This window comes from Bos javanicus, chromosome 2 (genome assembly GCF_032452875.1).
Source record: "Bos javanicus breed banteng chromosome 2, ARS-OSU_banteng_1.0, whole genome shotgun sequence".
Taxonomy (NCBI): domain Eukaryota; kingdom Metazoa; phylum Chordata; class Mammalia; order Artiodactyla; family Bovidae; genus Bos; species Bos javanicus.
Window position 1 is genome coordinate 121,298,014 of NC_083869.1, and position 23,513 is coordinate 121,321,526.

The following is a 23,513-nucleotide window of genomic DNA, read 5'->3' on the forward strand; positions in this document are numbered from 1 at the left end:
CTGAGTTACCCTATTGGCAGTATTCTGAGACTCATTTCCTCTATCCATGCCCTTCAGGATTTTACAGAATTTGATCATATCATATATGCGGAGGCACTAATAACTCAAGTTTTCCAGGCATAGAAATTAGGAGTCGCGTTCTGGCTCTGCCACTTACAAGCCGTGTGATCTTGGGCATCTCACCTGACTTCTCTGTGCTTTAATTCACTCATCTGTAAAATAGGGATAATAATAATTCCCACCTCACAGGATTGTGGTAAGAACGAAATGAGGTAATACCTGAAACACAGCACCCGGCACATAATAAGCTCTCATAAATGTCAGCCATTTTTGTAACATCACCTCGGTGTTTCTCTCCTGATTAATCTGGCCAGGCTCCTGCGGTCTCTCTCAACGCAGGAGTAACTCCTTTTCTCTGAGACCTTCTTGGGACACTTACCTGGGCTTTATACCTTTCCTGAGGTGCTGCCAAAAGTATGGCAAGCTGAACGTCAAGTGAGTACCCAACATCATTCTATGTAAGGGTGGAGATTATCTTCTTTAGCTTCTAGTTCCCATGCTGATAATGTCTAACATTTTTCATAATCTATAATGAAGGAGATCAAACCAGTCAATCCTAAAGGAAATCAACCCTGAATATTTATCGGAAGGACTGATGCTGAAGCTGAAGCTCCAATACTTTGGCCATCTGATGAGAAGAGCCAACTCATTGGAGAAGACCCTGATGCTGGGAAAGACTGAAGGCAGGAAGAAAAGGGGGCAACAGAGGATGAGATGGTTGGATGGCATCATCAACTCAATGGACATGAGTATGAGCAAACTCTGGGAGATGGTGAAGGACAGGGAAGCCTGGTGTACTGCAGTCCATGGGGTTGCAAAGAGTCATGCATGACTGAGTGACTGAACAACAATAATGACTCCAAAATCTGTCTCCCGGAATAAAAGCAGCAGCTCGTGGCTCAGCACTGCATATACATGTCGGATTATTTACTTCTCACTGCTTACACTGGCACTGAGAGACCAGTTTCCTGCTCACTCCCCTGGCACTGTGGACTCTTCTTATCATTTATCCCCATCAGCCTGGCATTGTGCTACCACCTTCTTCCTGATTATCTACAAAAACATTAAGTAAAATGGGTCCACTGTTAGACCTTGGGGGAAAAAATAACCATTAACTACATCTCCATCAGAAAAGTATGAATTACTGCAACATTTCCCTTCTCTCTTATGATCTGACTCCCCCAGAAGAGCAGTTCACCTGAATGCCTATTACATGTGAGGCACTGTGTCAAGATACATTGTTATCAAGATACTTGTTTCTTCACTCAAGAAGATAAGTCTAGCAGGAGAGAAAGACATGTAAACAAAGTCATACAATATAATGTAACAAATGCAAAGTTCAAAGTGATGAAGAAATGTAGACAAGGGTGGTGGTGGGATGAAATCAGAGATTTGGATTGACATATATACACTAGTGTGTATAAAATAGATAACTAATAAGAATCTACTGCATAACAGAGAATTCTACTCAATGCCCTGTGCTACTGTGCTTAGTCACTCAGTCATGTCTGACTCTGTGACCCCATGGACTGCAGCCTGCCAGGCTCCTCTGTCCATGGGATTCTCCAGATAAGAATACTGGAGTGGGTTTCCATTCCCTTTTCCAAGGGATCTTCCTGCCCCAGAGATCAAACTTGGGTCTCCTGCATTGCAGGGGGATTCTTTACCATCTGAGCCACCAGCGTAGCTCTATGGTGACCTAAATGGGAAGGAAATCTAAAAAGAGGGGATATATGTATACCTGGGCTTCCCTGATGGCTCAGTTGGTAAAGAATCTGCCTGCAATGCAGGAGACCCGGGTTCAATCCCTGGGTTGGGAAGATCCCCAGGAGGAGGGCATGGCAACCCACTCCAGTATTCTTCCCTGGAGAATCCCCAAGGACAGAGGAGCCTGACAGGCTGCAGTCCATGGGGTCGAAAAGAGTTGGACATGACTGAGTAACTAAGCACAGCACAGCACATATGTATACATATAACTGATTCATTTTGCTGTACAGCAGAAACTAACACAACATTGAAAAACAACTGTTCTCTAATAAAAAATTTTTAAAAAGAAGAAAGAAAGATAGTGAAAATAATGAATTCTCTCCTGGAGTTCAGAGATGATCTCACAGGAGAGGTGACCTTTGAGCAAGGTTTTGAAGGATGAATAGGAGTTCACTGGGAGTTTGAGAAAGAGAAAGGGTATCTCAGGCAGGGAAACAGCACAAGTTTAGGCACAGAGGTAAATGAGAATAGGGAATACAAAGCAGGGTGGAGAGGAATGAGGAATGAAGCCAAGGAAAGGGGCAAGAACTTCTGGGGAAGGTCCCAAGGTCACATTTATGAATTCACTCAGCAAATTTATCCTGAGCACCTACAATGTGCCAGACTGGGTTCTAGGCCCTGGGGATACAGTAGTGATCAGAAAAGACAAAAATCCCTGCCTCTGCAACACTAACATGTTAATGAACTCAGACTTTATCCTTTAAGCAGGTAGGGTTTTAAGCAAGGAAGGTACAAGGTGATATGACTTTTAAAGGATTCCTCTGGGGATAATGCAGGGGAAGGGTTTAAGAGAGGCAAGATTAAAGGCAGGAAGTCCAGTGGGGAGGGGATGAGAGAAGACAGAACTAAAGCCTGTGACTGTGGAGGTGGAGAGGAGGAGAGAGAATTGAGAAATAAAATTCACAGCATATGATGACCTCAATGGGGAGGACAGAGCAGAGGAAAGGGAAGATTTTAAATGACACTGATTCTAGGTTAGCTGACGTGATAGGTGATGGTGGAATAAACCAAGGCAGGGAACACAGGAGGAAAAGCAGGTGCAGGATGAATGAGGTCAGTCGGGATTTTATCATGTTTGAGGCAGGCTCAGTGCATCCACTTTTTTTTGGTGGGGGCGGGGCAGGGGGGATACTTGGATTAGACAGATCAATCTGGAGCTTGGGGAAAGAAGCAAAGAATACAGTTATGAGTCCTCAGTAGATTGAGTGGTTGCTTTAACTGAGGCCTGGCTGTCCCCTAAGCACCCTGATTCCGTTAACCCATGGCCTTGACACCCTGGATCAGGGGAGGGTAGGTCTTCCTCGGGCTTCACTGTCATCTCCAGAGCAAAAGCCTAAGATGTTTTGAAGGTCATCCCATGAGATGATACCGATGCTCATCCTTATTACAGTCATCTAGGAGTCCCCAGGTCATCTTGCTCCTTGGAGATTTGATCACATTGCCTTCAGACTCTACTCCTGGAAAAATTCTTGGTGTGAATACCAAAAATGACCCTTCCAATGCCCTGGCCCCTCTGTTCCTGGATCTCCTTTCTTCCAGAGACCTTATCCTCCAATCCATCTCAGCCACCCAATCCTAGATGAAGAGGTCTCAACTTTGCCTGCATATAAAAATGCAGCTTAAAATGAAAAACAATACTAATGCCCAATCTCCATCCCAAGCTAATGGGTGGGGTGGGACCCAAGCAGCACATTTTTTTAATGTTTTTTTATGTGGTGAAGATCACATAATATAAAACAGACTATTTTAACCATATTTAACTGTACAGCTCAGTAGCACTAAGTACATTCACATGGTTCTGCAATTCTCACCATCATCCATCTCCCGAATTTTTCTCCTACCTAAGCTGAAACTTGGGTTTCCCTGGTGGCTCAGACAGTAAAGAATCCGCCTGCAGTGCAGGAGACCTTAACCTCACATCCCCTTCCAGCCATGGAAGCATTTCTTCCCTTCACAGTAAATTTCTTGAAAGAAGTACTATACCATCTTCACATCTACATTTGAGGGTTTTTGGGTTTTTTTTTGAGGTCTCTGGGCTTAGTGCTTTATTCTAATATTCCAATAATCACCATAATCACCATTTTATTTTATTATTTTTATGAAGTATAGTTTATTTACAATATTATATAGGTTTCAGGTGTATAGCACAGTGATTCAGTATTTTTACAATTTATGCTCCCTCATAAGAAAATGATTACAATTCACTGTGCTGTACAATATATCTTTGTTGCTTATCTATTTTAATTTTTCTTTAAGTTTTAGGCATCCTATTTGATGTTTCCCCTCCCATTGTTTAAGTCTTTACTGAATTTGTTACAATATTGCTTCTGTTTCATGATTTGATTTTTTTTTGGTCCTAAGGCACGTGGGATCTTAGCTCCCTGACCAGGGATCAAACCTGCACCCCTTGCATTGGAAGGGGAAATCTTAACCACTGGACTGCCAGCGGAGTCTCTGAGTCCTCGTCTAAGCCTACTCCATTTGGTCTTTTCCCCACCACTTCATCATACTGCTCACCCATGACCTCTCCATTAATAAACCCAATGATCAGTCCTCAATCTGCCTACACACAGTACCGGACGTTGTTGATTTCTCCGTTATCTTGAAACGTTTTCTCCTCTTGACATCCATCACTCTTCTTCCTTCCTTGATTGTGCCATGCACCACGTGGGATCTTACTTTCCCCACCAGGATCAACCTGCACCCTCTGCGTTGGAAGCACAGAGTCTCTCCCACTGGACCACCAGGGGAGTACCGCAGCACTCCTGATTCTCTGCTGCCTCGCCCACTGCCCCTTCTCAGCTTCCTCCACTGGCTCCCTCATCTTCCTGACCTCCCAATGTTGGGGCTTCCCAGGGCTCAGTCCTTAGGTCTCTTATCTTCTCCTTCTAGATCTGTGGAATACACAGGATTTAAATTGCGCAGATCCAACAACGACCCTAGATTTATATCTCAGCTCTGACTTACAGATGGAATCACTTACTGCACATCTTCACTGGGATATCCAACGGGCACCACAAACATAACATTTAAACCAATCGCTCAAGGTAAAAACATTAAGGCCATCTTTAATGCTTCTTTTTCTCATAACACTCATACAGCCATTAGAAACTCTGGTCAGCTCTATCTTTCAGAGTCAGTACAGTCCTAACCCAATCACATCTCACCTGTCTACTGCTACCACACTGATTCAAGGCGAGTGGGGTGGGAGAGAGGCACAAGAGGGAGGGGCTACGTATATACAAATAGCTGATTCACTTTGTTGTTCAGCAGAAACACAACCTTGTAAAGCAATTATATCCCAACAATAAAATAAAATTTAAAAAAATAGAAAAATGGGACTTCCCGGGTGGTCCAGAGATTAAGACTGTGCTCCCAATGCAGGGGGTCCGGGTCCAATCCCTGTCAGGGCACTAGAACCCACATGCCATAACTGAGAGTTTATGTGCTGTAACTAAGAGTTTACATGCCATAACTAAGACCTGGTGCAGTCAAATAAATAAATAAATAAGACAAAATAAATAAAATCTGTTTTAAAAAAAAAGAAAAAGAAGAAGGCACACACCTCTCACCTGGGTTACTGCAGTTACCTCCTAAGCGGTTTTCCTGCTCCCACCTTGCTCCCTGACAGTCTATGCTCCCCGTAGCCTATGCTCCCCTGTAGTCTACAGGAAAGCGAGAGGAGAAGCAAGAGGCCCACTTAGAAGGTAACTGCACACAGTACTCAGAAGGATCCTTTTAATACATGTCATCTCAAGTCACTCTCTGCGGAGCAATACTCAAAGACCTTCTCATCGCCTTCAAGGGCCTACCTGGTCCACCCTCACTCAGCCTCTCTGACCTTATCCCCCAACACTTGCTGCCTTACTCACTCCACTCCAGCCACACTAGCATCCTGGCTGTTCCTTTTGTTCACTTGCCAAGTGTGATCCTACACCTGGGCCTTTGCACCTTGCTCTTCTCTCTGCCTGGAATGTTCCCCCTCATATCTCTGCAGTTTGCTCTCTTACTCACTTAAGGTCTTTGCTTAAAGGCAACCTGTTAGCAAGTCCTGGTCAACAGTAAATAAAATAGCACCCCCTCACTCTCAGTCAACTTTGTCCCTGCTTTAGTTCTTCATATTCAGTCCAGTTCAGTTCAGTCGCTCAGTCGTGTCTGACTCTTTGCAACCCCATGAATTGCAGCACGCCAGGCCTCCCTGTCCATCACCAACTCCCGGAGTTCACTCAGACTCACTGAGTGAGTCAGTGATGCCATCCAGTCAGTGATGCCATCCAGCCATCTCATCCTCTGTCGTCCCCTTCTCCTCCTGTCCCCAATCCCTCCCAGCATCAGAGTCTTTTCCAATGAGTCAACTCTTCTTCATATTATACAGGTACTTATGTGTTACTGTCTGGCTCACAACGCTAGAATGTCAGCTCCACGAGGACAAGCACTGTCTTTTGTTCACTGTTATAAACGAATATTCATTCACTATAAACGAATAGTGCCTGGCATATAGGAAGTGCTCAATAAATATCTGTTAAATGAACAAATGAACAGGAATGATAAGATGTTAAAGAAGCAAGGCCATGATGGAATGCTGGACACACTGACATTAAACAATCCCATGATGAGGCTGAAAAGAAATGGACAAAGGTAACAGCAATGGGTACTCAAGGTGTCAGAAGCCAGGGGAAGAAAGAATTTCAAGAAGGAAAGATCAGAGTTAACTACTGAGAGTGGTCAGAAAGATAACATCTGAAAATCACTCACTGGATCAGCTCTGAAAATGTCCGGCTGACCTCATGAAGCAGGTGGGGTGTTGGGTAGGGGTCTTTCCTCACAGTGGGCTGAGAAAAGAACGGGAGGTAAAACGGTAGCAGTGGCCAATACAGATGAACTTTTCAGGAAGCAATGGGAGGTAGTGAGGCTGGCACTGGGAGGTCCAGGGGAGAAGAGATTATACGAGGACCACGTGCTTTGACAGTGTCTGCCAGTGTCAGAGATAAGTGAATACACAAGTACTATAACTGCCTCCTCACCATCTCCCTGCCCCAGTCTCCCATTTCTTCACTACCTTATGCTGAGGCCACATTAATCTTTCCTATCCACTCCCAAGCTCAGAAACTATCAACAATTCCCCTGTGCCTATAGATAGAAACTTACCTCTTACCATTTATGGCTTTCCATGACTGACTCCAATTTCTCCCTATGTTTTCTCTTCTTACCCTCAAATGCCACTTTTTAAAAAAATTGAAATATAGTTGAGTTGCCATATTGTGTTAGTTTCAGGTGTATAGCAAGGTGACTGTTCTACATATCCTTTTTCAGATTCTTTTGCATTATATTAATATGTTACAGCAAGATATTGAATATAGTTCCCTGTGCTATACAATAAGTCACTACTTATCGATTTTATATACAGTAGTGAGTACTCAGATGCCACTTTCATAAAGCCTCCCTAACCTAACAGCTGGAAGCCAGTTCTGCTTCTGGACTGCTGTGAAATTCACACCTCCATCTGTCTTTCAGCCCTAGTACCTTGTACTGCACGGTGCCAATTTCACACAGCTTAGCTTCTATAAGAAACCATCAGTTTTTTGAGAGCTGGAGCCATATCTGACTTATCTTTGTATCTTCACAAGGAAAGTGCTCAAGTATTTGAGCAAACATATGAAAAACCAAACAAATCAGTCTTACTCTGTCCCTTGGCACTTGGAGTAAATGTACCCTGGAGCCATGCAAATGGAATCAAAACCTGGCAGACAACAGGCGCGGCAAGCAGCCAGGAGACTGCCCTGCCCCAGGATGAGTTGGAAAGCTGACTTTATAGATGGACAGATGGATCTGAATGAAGGTGGTGTAGATCTGAATTTCTATTTCTTGATACTCGTGATACAGGCAGAGGGGTTGAGAGACAAAATCAGTGCACTGAAATCCTCTAACCACCTGTGCTGCCCTCACAGTTTGTTTCATGAGTGAAATGAAGCCAGCCTGGGTTGCTATCAAAGAACATTAGTGGTGACATGTGCCAGTTCTATATTCTTAAGGAACTCGCCAAACCCTCTGGGTCTCAATTTCTCCATACTTCCTCCACCTAACTTACATGGCACTATGAGGGGCTGATGGATGGAGAAGGGGAACACAGACTGTGAAGTGCTACTCTTACACAGAAATTAGATTTTGGAAGTCCCTGGTGGTCCAATAGTTAAGAATCTGCCTGCCAATGCAAGAGACACAGGGTCCATCCCTGGTCTGGAAGATTCCACACGCTGCAGGGCAACTAAAATGCCGCATGCTTAAACTACTGAGCCTGCGAGCTGCAACCACCCAAGTCCCCACGCCTTGAACCTGTGCTCCCCAACAAGGGAAGCCACCGCACTGAGGAGCCCGCACACTGCAGTGAGGAGTAGCCCCTGCTCCCACACCTAGAGAAACCCCAGGTGCAGCAGTGAAGACCAAGTGCAGCCAAAAATTCATTAATTACGTTTTTAAAAAGAAATTAGATTTCAACAAGTTCCCATAGGGTAATCACTGAAAACAACCACTACCTTTTGCATGCTAGTTAAGCCAGTGTCTCTGGCGACCAGAAACCATATTTGCAAGTTTTGCAAGTCTAGATTAGGTCAGACATACAGAACATTCTTGATTTTTACAAAAAATGAAATTTTGATGCAGGGATGAAGTAATTTTTCATTAAAAAATGTTAAAATGAAAAAAAAAAGAAAGAAATTTAAAAGTCTCCAGACAAACTCGGTTTTCCTGGGATTCTCCTGTGTGGTGTTGTTTAGCCGCTAAGTTGTATCCAACTTTCATGACCCCATGTGTACCTGTTATTTTTTTTTAAAGTCTCAAAATAGTCCTTTAGTAACGAATAAGAGCAGATCACCCCCCCCTTACTTAGTCGACTTTCATTGCACAGTACTGAAGGGTGAATTAGAAATGTGACTCATTAATGTTTTGGCTTGAAAAGAAGCCAAGGGTACTTTCATCAGTAAGGAGACAGCCACATCTATTTCCATCTCCTAAGACAGTTTACAACACAATTACCTCATCTGTAAGAAGAGTTAACCATATTATCCCATCTCTCAGAATTGCTCAGGCAAAAAACTAAGTTCTCTTAAAACACAAAATCCTACCAAAGGATACAAGAAATTTACTTACATGAAGCCCAGTTCAACTCTCAAATACTCTCCAGGACATCACACTATCAGCCACGACATGTTAACTGAGTACATGGGCCAGGCACCACAGTTGACACAAAGAAGGATAAATTTCCTACCTGTACAGAACATGTTCTCATATGTGAGAAAAAAAAGTTCTGAAAACCTTTTCATTTGGTCCTCAGCTCTGTAAGAAGGCAAGGTGGGAGTGATTATCTCCTGGAAAAAAAAGGGGTTCAAAGAAATTTAATGAATTCACCAAAATCCTCCTTGTGGTTAGTAGAAGAGGGTGGGTTCTTTCCGTGTCTCCAAATCGCATTCAACACGCTTATACTCTAGTTGTAGAGGTTAAAAAAAAAAAATGTGAAGAGCCAATGCCCTGGACACAGCAGCTGCTCAATTAATATTATTGGCAGTGGTGGCAGTGATAACGTGGAGATAACGGTGGCGATGGTGATGATAGGGATGCTGATGGTGGTGATGATGGTAGTGACAATGACAATGACGCAGGTGATGGTGGGAGGCCAGAAGGCACACACGCATGTGCGTGAGCAGCAGAGATGATGGAGGCTCATGCAGCTCACCTGAGTCCTCTCCATACCAGTCAGTCTGCACATCCATCGTGGAACTCATGGCTGCTACTCCTGCACCATCTGGTCTTCCCTCCAAACTCTGAGAAAAGTGATGATCCACATCCTCTTTGCCCTGGACAGCACTGTTGCACAGGAGTGCCTCCAGGAACTGCTTAACATGGTAGTTACTGTAAGCCAAGTCGATAGCCTGGCTACTGGGCAAACCCTCCTCCCGGTGGGCCAGGCTCAGTGGGGTGGCAGGCGGCTGCAGCTGTCCATCCACCTCCACCTCTGCAGCACCCAACTCCACCTTGGGTTCCATCTGTTCTGGCCGAGTGGAGCGGTCACTGTCGACCCAGCCACTGCCCTGGCTGTCTTTCCCCACCAGTTCCAGAGGGCAGCAGCCTCTGTGATCACCACTGGGGGGCTCTCTTGGTCGGTCCTCACTCTCCTCCCCCTCGGCTCGAGAGACCAAGCTCTTGGTCTCACCAGCGGTCCCTTTCTTGGGGCTTCCACTGTCCACCTGATGAGCTGCGGCAGCCGCTGCAGCTGCTGCTGCGGCTGCTGCTGCTGCGGCCACCGCAGCCGCCACTGCAGCCTCCTTCTCCATCTTTCTGCAGATGTCAAGGGAGGATCTGATGTATGTCTTGCAGAAGTTCACCACGTCGTTCATCTGCAGGTAGCTGGCAGCCGACATAACTTCAATCACGTTCTCCCCACACAAATCCAACTTTCCAGAATAGAGGAAGTCTAAGATGGTGGAGAAGGCGTCGGAGGTGACAATGTCCAGGGAGGCGGTGCTGTGCCGCCCGCTGTCCTGGATGTAGTGAATGAGCAGGGCACGGAAGTAGCCACTGTTGGCAAACAAGATGTTCCTGTGGGCCTTGAAGATCCGCCCTTCCACGATGATGCTGCAGTCGCAGAAGAAGTCCCTCTGCCGCTGTTCATTCAGCTCCCCCAAGAGCTTGGCATAATAGGATTGCATCTCCATTTCTCCACCAGCTGCTGCTGCTCAAAAGGAGCCTGGATCTCTGCCAAGATTTTTTGTTGTTGTTTTTTCAGTTCACAAATGCCAACCTTACAAATAAGATGTTCTTTTTTTTTTTTTTCCTTCCCCAAAACCCAGGTAAATAATATCTTTATAATACGGCTAACAAAAATTAAAGATTATCTAACTGGGTTAACTAATGAGAAACAGTAAAAGTAACTACAGCTAACTGTATGTGGGTGCAGTCCTTAGTATTTTACATAGATTCTTTCTGTGAGCTTTTATAACAACCCTATGAATAAAGACTAATATCATACTTACAATATTGTACTTTTAAGACTCAGAGGATGGTGATGATCCAGCTGCAACAGAGCCAAGACTCAAAACCTCCAGAGTTCATGCTCTTATAAATGACATTCGACTTTCTTTAAGGCTCAAAATATAAATAATACCTGAATCTAAGAATTACTGTCTCCAGTTCAGTCTCCAGTGTCCCAATACAGAACTTAGGGACTGGCATGTCTAGTCTCAGCTCACACTCATTACCATAAATTTGTGGGAACACTTGGTGGATGCTTGGGCTAGCCAGAATGCATTCTCCATTCTTATGATTTTATTGCCCTTTTTGGCTTTGATGGAATCATCCTTGCCCCATCCACAGCCAATGTGCTTTGCATAAAATTAGCACCACGCCCAGGCTCCAGATGTGTAAGCTATAACATAGGCTAAACCCATCAACATAACTTATCCTCTGACCATAGTGACTGGCTCAGAGATGGCCATGTGACTAGGCCAGAGCCAATGAAAAGCAATGAAACATTTGCTGGGGGATCCAAAAAAAGAATGGCTCTCCGCTTTGTGGGCATGTAGGCTATGAGGGATGCTGCTGCCACACCACAAGGGGAACCAGCCTAATACAGATGATAGCTCAGTTCAAACAGGAGCAACAGTTGGAGGCCAGGGACACCATATGAGCCCCAGCTCATGCAGTGCCAGAAGCCATTAAGTCCCTTTTCGCTTTGGTTGAATTTTCTCAGTGCAACTGAGATATTCCTAATTGATTGACTCCACAACCCTTCATTCTCTTCTCTGTATTTTTTATGTCTCGGTCCTTCTCTGTCAGTGGACTATAAGCCCTTAGGAGGTATGAGCCATGTCTTATTTCATTTGATTTCCCATAAAGCACTTGGCAGGGCTCCCCTTGTGGCTCAGATGGTAAAGAATCTGCCTATAATGTGGAAGAACCAGGTTCCATCCCTGGGTCAGGGAGATCCCCTGGAGAAGGGAATGGCTACCCACTCTAGTATTCTTGCCAGTATTCTTAGAGGATTTCATGGAAAGAGAAGCCTGGCTGGCGACAGTCCATGGGATCACAAAAAGTCAACACGACAGAGAAACTAACACTTTCACAGCATTCGGCAGTGCTTTGCACAAAGTAGGTTGCTGCTGCTGCTGCTGCTGCTGCGTCGCTTCAGTCGTGTCCAACTCTTAGCGACCCCATGGACTGCGGCCCACCAGGCTCCTCCGCCCATGGGATTTTCCAGGCAAGAGTACTGGAGTGGAGTGCCATTGCCTTCTCCGACAAAGTAGGTTAGCTAAATACAAAAGAATACTCCTGTCTTACCTGCTAAGTAGAACAAGTATGTAACAAATACAATTGTTAACTGCTCACTCCTGTCTGACTCTTCTGACCCCATGGACAGAGGAGCCCTTCAGGCAAGAATACTGGAGTGGGTAGCCGTTCCCTTCTCCAGGGATCTTCCTAACTTAGGGATTGAACCCAGGTCTCCTACATTGCAGGCAGATTCTTTATCATCTGAGCCACCAGGGAAGTCCCTAAAACAAATACAAAACATAAATCAAGTTTAAAACCCTTCTGCAAGTGAGGAAGACAGAAGCTGACCTCCCCTGAGCCTTTCTCTCTATCTTTTCTCATCACACAAACCACGTAGCCATCAATCAACTTACCCCTTTTATTTACTGACCCATTGAGCTCAGAGAAGTTCCTATATCTTCTTCTTCTACTGGGATCCCAAAAGGCCTAGTGAACGCTGCCAACCACAGCTAATAACTCTTCAGCACTCTTCTTTTCTACAAGTGGAACACAACAATTACCCCACGCAAGAGAAATGAGGCATCTCTACCAGCAGACAGAGTCCACTGCCAAGAGATCCCTCAAGGCCTGTGTGTTAACCTAACAGACTGTACTCACAAAAGACCAACAACAACCTCATTAAGTGCACTTTACACCTACTTTCCTCACATTTATAAGTGACACATTAAGTTTAGAAACTAGAGAACAAAGAAGTAAAGAAGCCTCCGTAAGTAAACTGACAAACTTAAAAGTGAGAATGGATAGCTAGGAAAAGGTTTTTAAAAAGTTGTCAAAAACAGACCCAGACATTTTTTCAAAATATCAGTCTAAGGCCACTTAGCTAAGTATTAAATGCTCCTACATATTCAAGATGGCCTAAGGACATCACTAAATTATACCCCAGGGCTATGATGGATGCGCCTAAGTCATCAAGATGATTCTTTTTATATTCATTTTAAACTCCAGGAGGTTATAATTTTGGGAATGTTTTTTCATCCAAAGTAGTTAAAATTAACATTTTGATTTAGAAAGAAAGAGAACTGTCTGATATCCGAAAAACTCTTCTCCCCCCCGAATAAATCAACCCTGAAAGTTTTCACAGGATTAAGAGTTCCTGGTCATTCTCACCTCTTCTAAATGCTCCAGACAAACCTTCCTCTTTTTGGCAATCATATCAAGGGGAAAGCAAGATACAGGAGAATGCTACATTTAAATATCAAATTCTGTTCTTCCTCAGAACTGAAAGAAAACCGATCAGACTGGTAAAAAATTTTCAAAGTAATAATATCCACTGTTGATAGAAATATCATCGGGAACACCATTTTAGACAGGAATTTGCCAATATTTATCAAAATTTAAAATGTACACATCTTTGGGGATTTCCCTGGTGGTCCAGTGGGTTAAGACTGCACTTCCACTGCAGGGAGCACAGGTTCAATCCCTGCTCAGTAAACTAAGATCCCCAGATGAGGTATGGCGTGCCCCGCCCCCTACAAAAATTACACATCTTTTGCTCCCAAAATTTCATGGCTAAAAACTTATCCCTTTGGATGTATTCCCAAAAGTACATCAAATCAGAAGCTGAGAGATGCCCATCACACCAGGTTTTTGTACAAGCACAAAAGTAGAAACAATCAGAACATTCACTAGTAGGGGGCAAGTTAAATCAATGAGGTATATTCACACAGTGGAATACGAGGCAACCATGCTTTAAAGAGTGAGAATTCTGTGTACTCATATAAAACACTCACCAAGATATATTAAGGAAAAATATAAGATGCAAAACAAAATGTACAGTATTATCCCATCACCTAGATGGGATACACATATGTTTTTGTTGGTATATGTAAGAATTTTTTTCTGGAAGGTAATATGAGCAAGAGTTAATAGCAGATAACCTCAACAGTACGTGAACCCAGAACTTTCAGATGTTCAAGATGGATTTAGAAAAGGCAGAGGAACCAGAGATCAAATTGCCAGCATCCGTTGGATCACAGAAAAAGCAACAGAGTTCCAGAAAAACATCTACTTCTGCTTCATTGACTAGGCCAAAGCCTTTGACTGTGTGGATCATAACAAACTGTGGAAAATTCTTAAAGAGATAGGAATACCAGACCACCTGACCTGCCTCCTGAGAAATCTGTATGCAGGACAAGAAGCAACAGTTAGAACTGGACATGGAACAAAGGACTGGTTCCAAATAGGAAAAGGAGTACATCAAGGCTGTATATTGTCACCCTGCTTATTTAACTTATATGCAGAGTACATCATGAGAAATGCTGGGCTGGATGAAGCACAAGCTGAAATCAAGATTGCCAAGAGAAATATCAATAACCTCAGATATGCAGATGACATCACCCTTATGGCAGAAAGAGAAGAGGAACTAAAGAGCCTCTTGGTGAAAGTGAAAGAGGAGAGTGAATAAACTGGCTTAAAACTCAACATTCAAAAACAAAGATCATGGCATCCAGTCCCATCACTTCATGGCAAATAGATGCGGAAACTATGGAAATAGTGACAGACTTATTTTCTTGGGCTCCAAAATCACTGCAGATGGTGACTGCAGTCATGAAATTAAAAGACTATGACAAACCTAGACAGCATATCAAGAAGCAGAGACATTAATTTGTCAACAAAGGTTCATATATAGTCAAAGCTATGGTTTTTCCAGTAGTCATATACAGATGTGAGAGTAGGACTATAAAGAAGGCTGAACACCGAAGAATTGATGCTTTTGAACTGTGGTTTTGGAGAAGACTCTTGAGAGTCCCTTGGACAGCAAGGAGATCCATCCTAAAAGAAATCAGTCCTGAATATTCATTAGAAGGACTGATGCTGAAGCTGAAACTCCAATATTTTGGCCACCTGATGCAAAGAACTGACTCATTGGAAAAGACCCCGATGCTGGGAAAGACTGAGGGCAGGAGGAGAAGGGGACGACAGAGGATGAGATGGTTGGATGGGATCACCAACTCGATGGACATGAGTTTGAGCAAACCCTGGAAGTTGGTGATGGACAGGGAGGCCTGGCATGCAGCAGTCCATGGGCTCGCAAAGAGTCAAACACGACTGAGCAACTGAACTGAACTGAACCTTGAAAAGAGGGACTAGAGGTAGGAGGTTTTTGGAATGATTTCATTTTTCATGTATAACCTTTCCATACTGTCAGGATCTTTTACTGTGTGCATATATTGCCTTTTTCCCCCCTCTCTCCTTTTTAGCAAAGAAGAAAAAGGGGGAGGGACAGAGGGATAAGGAATTGGTAAATAAGGAAGATTATTAAATAGGCCCAATTCTTTTTTAAGAAGTATTCATTTATTTATTTGGCTGAGCCAGGTGTTCTTTGCAGCATGTGAGATCTAATTCCCTGACTAGGGATAGAACCCGAGTCCCCTATATTGGGAGAACAGAGTCTTAGCCCCTGGACCACCAGGGAAGTCCCAGGCCCAATACTTCTTGTAGAATGGTCTTATCTACAGAGCCTCCCCCCAGGCACCTGTATTTTTCACTAGAAGATGCGCCTTTCTAGCAATAATATTCAAAACCTATTTCCTTTGGCTTTCTATCTGCAAATATTCTAGATTCTACTGGATCATGGAAATACTCTCTTGACTTTGCAAAAATCTATCCACATATTTTCTTCAAATCTTTCTCCAACTGCACTTGGCATACAACGTGGAAATGTTTATTCACATCAACTCCACGTGCCTTCGGTGCTCTGCATCCCTGGCACAAACCGAGGATCACCACTTCTCCTGGAAAAGAAGCTCGTAGGGTACACTGCTTCCAGAAGCACATTTATCCGCACTTTGGCAGGGACCCTCCCAACCTTCCCATGGTTCCAATTCAACTCAACAGTTATTGGCTACAAGCAATGCCTGACACAAGGAAGAGGCCAAAAATAGAAAACTGAACCAAGAACATCGCATGTCTTCCAGGAGAAGGCAGATGCCAACACTAGTGTTAGCAACAAACTCCCACATGCCCCTGAGAGAATGTCTTTATTCCAGCGCCAAAAGCAGCTTTGAAATCCACCCGCTCTTTCTGACAACACTCCTGCAGTTTCACCAGAGAATAATGAAAATCTGCTCCTCAATTGTTAGCATTTACTGAGAACTACTTCTCATGAAGTACTGTAAAAAGTATTAACACTTTACAAGCATAAACTAATGTTAACCTCCCAAGAACCCAGTACAGTACGTAAAATCATTACTTCCTCTTTTTCAGAGGAGGAAACAGGTTCAAATTTTCATATAACACGCTCAGGCTAGGACTGGCACCGAGATTGGTTTGAGTCCAGAGTTGACATCCTTATCCATTTATGCCAACCTGACTTCCCTCACCCTCCAGGAAACCGTGAGAAGTGCTGGGGAAGTCATTCATTCCTTTCCCAAACGCACGGAGTGGAGGGAAACGACTCAGAAGAAGAGTTTCCACTTTCACAGAAAGTATTTTCTGGGTCAACTGCATCTTTGATTCAACTGCTAAATTGACCGCAAGTCAAGGGGATCCTCCCCCGCCCGGAGGTAGACAACCCTGCAGAAATCACCAGAATCCGTTACTGGATATAGTCTTTGGGTCCCGAAGGTGAGAACCGAGGCCTTGCCCCTCCCACGGCCTCTCCCGGACAAAGTGACCGTCGCTGCCAACTGCCCCAGTCTGGCCGAGCCCTTGCGCCCTGGGACCATCAGAATCAGCGTACGCCCATACCACCCGCTGGACGACTCCGGGCATAGGGGGCAACCCAGTGTCAGGAAGGACGGGGGAAACGGCTGCCGCACGGCCCTCCCCGAGCTGCAGGGAAGGGAGAGGGTCCGTCAATGAGTGCGGGTTCGCCCGGCTGGAGTCCGGGGATTAGCCAGGGCCAGGTGGTCCAAGAGAGGCCGACCGACGCGGAACATCCCTGTCGGTTGCCCATCCCGCCCCCACGGCGCCCCGAATCCCCCCAAGCCAATGAAAGCGGCAGCGTGAACCCACTTCTCTGCTCTCACCTTTCAGATAGTTCCTTACAGCCGCGCCGCCGCCGAGCTACGCGCACTGACACGCCCCCCTTTCATTCACCTGTCGCCCCCTCCGCTGAGAGGCGGGGCAGTTGACCAATCACGGGTGCTTCTGCGTTCAGGAAGGCGGGCCCTTGGACAAGAAGGTTGCTCAATGGCTTTGGTGCCCCCCTCCAGAGGCTGCGCTCTGAAGGCTCCAGTGCATGCGGAGTGATGGGAGTTGTGGTCTCACAGTTTATTTTTCGAGTAAAGCTACCCTGGACAAAACTACAACTACCAAGATGCCAAAAGGAGCAAGGACCAGCGCTTGTAAAGGCTAGAGCTCCGATCGGTCTTCTGAGTCCCACTTGACAGACCTGCGAAGTATCTGTCTCTTTGTCCCGAGAGCTAAAAACACGTTGTGCGTATTAAAACAGCCTACACAATAAGAGCTATGATCTGTCAATCCGCACACAACTGCCGGCGCTCTCCACAAAAAATCTGGAAATGAGTGACATGGTTTAATCTACTCAGCAGGTTTTTCTTGAACACCTGGAACACTCTCTTCCCTTGAAAGGCTTTCAGGTTTATATATACAAGTGAAATCGTTAAACAGCAGTACTGATATGTTCTAAGTAACAGTACAGGCACGTTCTGAGGCTGTGAAATAAACAAACCAAGTTTAATGCTCTCAGCTTCGTTCTAACGGAGGGTACATTCGTTCGCGAGAGCTGCTGTAACAAAGTACTATTCAGTTCAGTTCAGTCGCTCAGTCGTGTCCGACTCTTTGCGACCCCATGAACCGCAGCACGCCAGGCCTCCCTGTCCATCACCAACTCCCGGAGTCCACCCAAACCATGTCCATTGAGTCGGTGATGCCATCTAACCATCTCATCCTCTGTCGTCCCCTTCTCCTCCTGCCCTCAATCTTTCCCAGCATCAGGGTCTTTTCAAATGAGTCAGCTCTTCGCATCAGGTGGCCAAAGTACTGGAGTTTCAGCTTCAGCATCAGTTCTACCAATGAACACCCGGGACTGATCTCCTTTAGGATGGACTGGTTGGATCTCCTTGCAGTCCAAGGGACTCTCAAGAGTCTTCTCCAACACCACAATTCAAAAGCATCAATTCTTCAGCGCTCAGCTTTCTTCACAGTCCAACTGTCACATCCATACATGACCACTGGAAAAATCATAGCCTTGACTAGACGGACCTTTGTTGACAAAGTAATGTCTCTGCTTTTGAATATGCTAACTAGGTTGGTCATAACTTTCCTTGCAAGGAGTAAGCGTCTTTTAATTTCATGGCTGCAGTCACCATCTGCAGTGATTTTGGAGCCCAGAAAAATAAAGTCAACCATTGTTTCCACTGTTTCCCCATCTATTTACCATGAAGTGATGGGACCAGATGCCATGATCTTAGTTTTCTGAATGTTGAGCTTTGAGGCAACTTTTTCACTTTCCTCTCACTTTCATCAAGAGGCTCTTTAGTTCTTCTTCACTTTCTGCCATAATTAAACTGGCTTAAACAACAGAAATTGATTGTCTCACAGATCTGGAGACTATTGAAGTCCAAAATCCAGGTGTAGGCAGGATTAGTTCCTTGTAAAGGAAGAATCTGTTCCAAGGCTCTTTTCTTGACTTGCAGATGGCCATCTTCATGTGCACATGGTGCTCTCCCTGAATACATTTCTGTGTTCATATTCCCCTTTTTATAAGACAGTCATATTGAATTAGGCTTCCCCAATGGCTCTGTGGGTAAAGAACCCACCTGCAAAGCAGGAGGCTATGCGGGCTCAATCCCTGGGTTGGGAAGATTCCCTGGAGGAGGAAATGGCAACCTACTCCAGTATTCTTACCTGGAGAATCCCATGGATTGAGGAGCCTGGCAGACTACAGTCCATAGGGTCACAAAGAGTTGGACACGGCTGAGTGACTAAGCATGCACGTCGTATTAGATTAGGAGTTCACCTGACACCAGTACAACCTCATCTTAACTAGTTGCATCTGCAACAACCCTATTTCCAAATAAGATCACATTCTGAGATACTGGGGGTTAGGATTTCAACATAAGAATTGCGGTGGTGAGATGGGGAGTACAATTCAACCCATAACAGGGAGAAATGGCCAATAAATAGATAGATGGTTTTTAAAAAGGAACTAAGTGAAGTGCATGGCAACGAGCTAAAAAGAGTGGTGAAGCAACAAAGAATGACTCAGTGGCTGGGTTAAGTTGAGGCTCCTGGATGGCCTCTCTCAGTTGGTGATGTTGCAACTGAGACCCTAACTAGGAGAAGTGAACCATGCTAACATTAAACAGAAGAGCATTCCAGGCCAAGGAAGAGTTAGTACAAAAGCTCTAAAACAGAAACAAGAGGATGACTCTGAATGAGAAGTGGATGACAGGCAGACCAGCTTAATGGGCATGCAACCTGTGCAATCCCATGCAGCCCCGCTCCCAGAAAGGCTCCATGCTTGCTTTAAGGCTCTGCTGCTCTAATTGCTGTCTTGCAGTTCTTAATAATTTTTTAACAAGGAGCCCCATATTTTCATTTTTTACTGGGTCCCACAAAGTATACAGCCAGTCTAGGTGACAGGAAATGTGAATGGATAAAAGAGCAGAAGCCAGATCATGTAGAGAATTGTAGGTTGGATTTTTTTGTGGTATGTTTTACATGGGATGAGATACCTTTGAAGGATCTTAAGCAATGGAGAGAGATGATCTGATAGTAAGTGGTCCCAGTAAAAGATGCTGATAGCTGGGGTTAGGGGATGTGGGAGAGGTGGAGAGAGCTGGTTCACAATATATTGTAGAGCTTGTCAACAGTTAAACTGCAGCTCACTCTAAAGACAACTTAGATAATTTAAATAAAGATAATTTAAAAGGTGAAATGTCAGTCAAGCCCCATTGTACAATTCATCAGAGAAAAGCAGTTTATTTATCTCTTGCAAAGCTAGATGCCAAGAGAAGAATAGCAGCACATCTTTACTCTCTGGGTGGCTTTCCTTGTCACACAGTTCCCAATGACCAGCTCAGGATCCAAGGACATTTGATCCCATGGCAGTGCAATAGTCATTGGAAGGGAGGCATCTTCAAGCTCAGCCTCTCACATCGTCTGACCAGAGAAGTCATGTCATTGGTGCTTAACCTTAATTACAGCCATATATGGCACTCACCCTGTGTTATTAATTCTGCAATTCCTGGATCCAGGATCTGAATTTAAGGTATCAAATTTTATTGCTGTGCCAGATGATAGAAATATTCCAAGCTGCTAAAACATAGGGGCTTTTAAGACATGGAAGCAAACTAAATGTCCCTCTAGAGATGAATGGATAAAGAAGATTTGGTATATCTACAATAGAACACTGCTGCTGCTGCTGCTAAGTCGCTTCAGTCGTGTCCGACTCTGTGCTACCCCATAGACGGCAGCCCACCAGCCTCCCCTGCCCCTGGGATTCTCCAGGCAAGAACACTGGAGTGTGTTGCCATTTCCTTCTCCAATGCATGAAAAGTGAAAGTGAAGCCACTCAGTCGTGTCTGACTCTTAGCGGCCCCATGGACTGCAGACAACCAGGCTCCTCCATCCATGGGATTTTCCAGGCAAGAGTACTGGAGTGGGGTGCCATTGCCTTCTCCATCAATAGAATACTACTCAGCCACTAAAAGAAATGAAATAATGCCATTTGCAGCAACATGGATGGACCTAGATATTATTATACTAAGTGAAAGTAAGTCAGACAAAGACAAATATCATAAGATATCACTTATATGTGGAATCTAAAAAATACACTACAAATTAACTTATTTACAAAACAGGAGTAGACTCACAGACATAGAAAACAAACTTATGGTTACCAAAGGGGAAAGGCGGGGAGGGATAAATTAGGAATTTGGAATTAACAGATACATACTACTAATAGAAATAAAAGCAAAAATAAACAAAAGGAACCTAATCAAACATAAGCATTTGTACAGCAAAGGGAACCATAAACAAAATGAAAAGACAACCTCCAGATTGGGAGAAAATATTTAAAAATGATATGACCGACAAGGACTTAATCCAAAATATACAAACAGCACATACAACTCAAAAACAATGGAAAAACCCAACCCAATCAAAAAATGGGCAGAAGCTCTAAATAGACATTTCTCCAAGGAAGACATTCAGATGCCCAACAGACACATGAAAAAGAGCTCAGCATTACTAACTATCGGAGAAATGCAAGCCAGCACTACCATGAGGTATCACCTCACACTGGTCAGAAAGGCCATCATTAAAAAATGTACAAATAACAAATGCTGGAGAGGATGTAGAGAAAAGGAAACTTTCCTGTGTTCTTGGTGGGACTGTAAATTGGTGCAGACACTATGGAAAACAGTCTGGAGGTTCTTCAAAGAACTAAAAATAGAGTTGCCATTTGATCTAGCAATCCCACTCCTGAGCGTATATTCAGACAAAACTATAATTCAAAAAGATGCATGCATCGCTATGTTCATAGCAGCACTGTTCACAATAGCCAAGACATGAGAACAACGGAAATGTCCTTTGACCGATGAATGGATAGAGAAGTTGTGGTACATATATAAAAAGAACAAAATAATGCCATTTGCAGTAACATGGATAGTCCTGGAGGTTATCATACTAAGTGAAGTAAGTCAGGAAGAGAAAGACAAATACCATATGGTATCGCTTATATGCGGAATCTAAAATATGACACAAATGAATTTATCTACAGAAAAAAAAAAAAAAAGACTCACAGATAATAGAAAACAGACTTGTGGGTTCCAGGGGGAATGGAGGGTGGGGAAGGGATGGATCAGGAGTTTGGGATTAGCAGAGGCAAACTTTTATATATAGAGAATGGATAAACAACAAGGTCCTCCTGTATAGCACAGGGAGCTATATTCAATATTCTGGGATAAACCATAATGGAAAAGAATATGAAAAAGAAAGTATATCTATGTATAACTGAATCACTTTGCTGTACAGCAGAAATTAAAATATTGTAAAATCAACTATATTTCAATAAAATAAATTTGAAAAAACAGGTACACATTACACTGTATAGTACATGGAACTGTATTCATCCTGCAACCAAGAGTTCTCACCCCAAAATGAAAAGATCCCGCATGTCGCAATGAAGATCGAAGATCCTTCATGCTGCAACTAAAACCTGGTGCAACCACATAAATAAATAGATATCAGTATTTTTTTAAAGCCTCTGGAAGTCATCATTTAGGCGGCCTTGGCAAAGGGCAAGAACTTATGATGCTCAGTCTCTCATTGGGCAACCACAGTACTGGTGCCCCAGGATTTGACATGTGTGTGACCAACTGGGGACACGCATACTCAGTCCCTCAGCCGTGTTCAACTCTTTGTGACCCTATGGACTGTAGGCCACCAGGCTCCTCTGTCCAGGGGATTCTCCAGGCAAGAACACTGGAGTGGGTTGTCATTTTCCTGCTCCAGGGGGTCTTCCTGACCCAGGGACCAAATCCACGTCTCCTGCATCTCCTGCGTTAGCAGGCAGATTCTTGACCGCTGAGCCAACTGGGAAGCCCCATGTAGACTATGACAGGGCAATTTATGAGACAGAGGTCATGGCAGCTGCTACCGTGCTGAACCTAAAAACGCTGACAACCATATTCTTTCCAGTATAATCTCTGCACATACTGTGACCCGCCACAATCAACATCTGTTCTAATGAGGAGCACCTGGAATAATGAGATTGTTTCTCTCCAAAGAGAACCACTTGAGGAACAACAGAGGGTTTCCCAAGGTTTTCACTGAGAGTGCATGTGTAAAGTAATTGAACAGCAGAGTCAGGAGCAGCTGAGCAATTTCCAACAGTATGCAAGGACAGAAGTTGCACACCTGTCAGGAGACATCTGATTTGTCCTGAAAAATAGGGTATGAATATTGTGCACTGCACTAAGGTACGTCCCACCTGCTCTCTCCCCAACAGTTGATACCCAGGGCAAAGTCACCCCCTGGCATGCCACCTGCTCTGCATCTCCAGGTGCTAGATCATCATTTCTCTTCATCTCGGGGGAATTGGGAAGTGGTCACCACCAAATATGCTACTCCTCAGTGGAAGTCAAGATATTTTTTAATACGTATCATTTTAACCCAAGAGCAACTCTGGGTTGACCTGCCAATGTGAGCAGCCAGCCTTATTCTTAAGTGAACACATTTTTCCTTGGGTGAAACACTGTAAATTTTTCCCAGGGTTGAGTGCTAACTTCTGGGTCACATCCCAAATGGCCCCTCAGTCCGTATTTTACTCCCAGTTGAAACCCTGACCTCATTGAGAATGGTTAGGTGGATTTTTGGCACCCTGGGAGGCACACGAATGATTCTCTGCTATGAGCAGCTCAATTTTGTTGCTGTTTTGTTTTGATTTTACTTTT

General features: G+C 44.2%; 1 protein-coding gene across 1 annotated transcript in view; it reads right to left on the reverse strand.

Moving 5' to 3' along the window:
• Window positions 1-17,104, reverse strand: part of ZBTB8B (zinc finger and BTB domain containing 8B) — a 28,625-nt gene extending 11,521 nt beyond the window's left edge. Inside the window, exon 1 of the mRNA XM_061389200.1 lies at window positions 9,557-17,104. Coding sequence (XP_061245184.1) covers window positions 9,557-10,535 — 979 coding nt within the window. The 5' untranslated portion in view covers window positions 10,536-17,104. The remainder of the gene's footprint in view (window positions 1-9,556) is intronic.
• Between the last annotated feature and the right edge of the window lie 6,409 nt (window positions 17,105-23,513).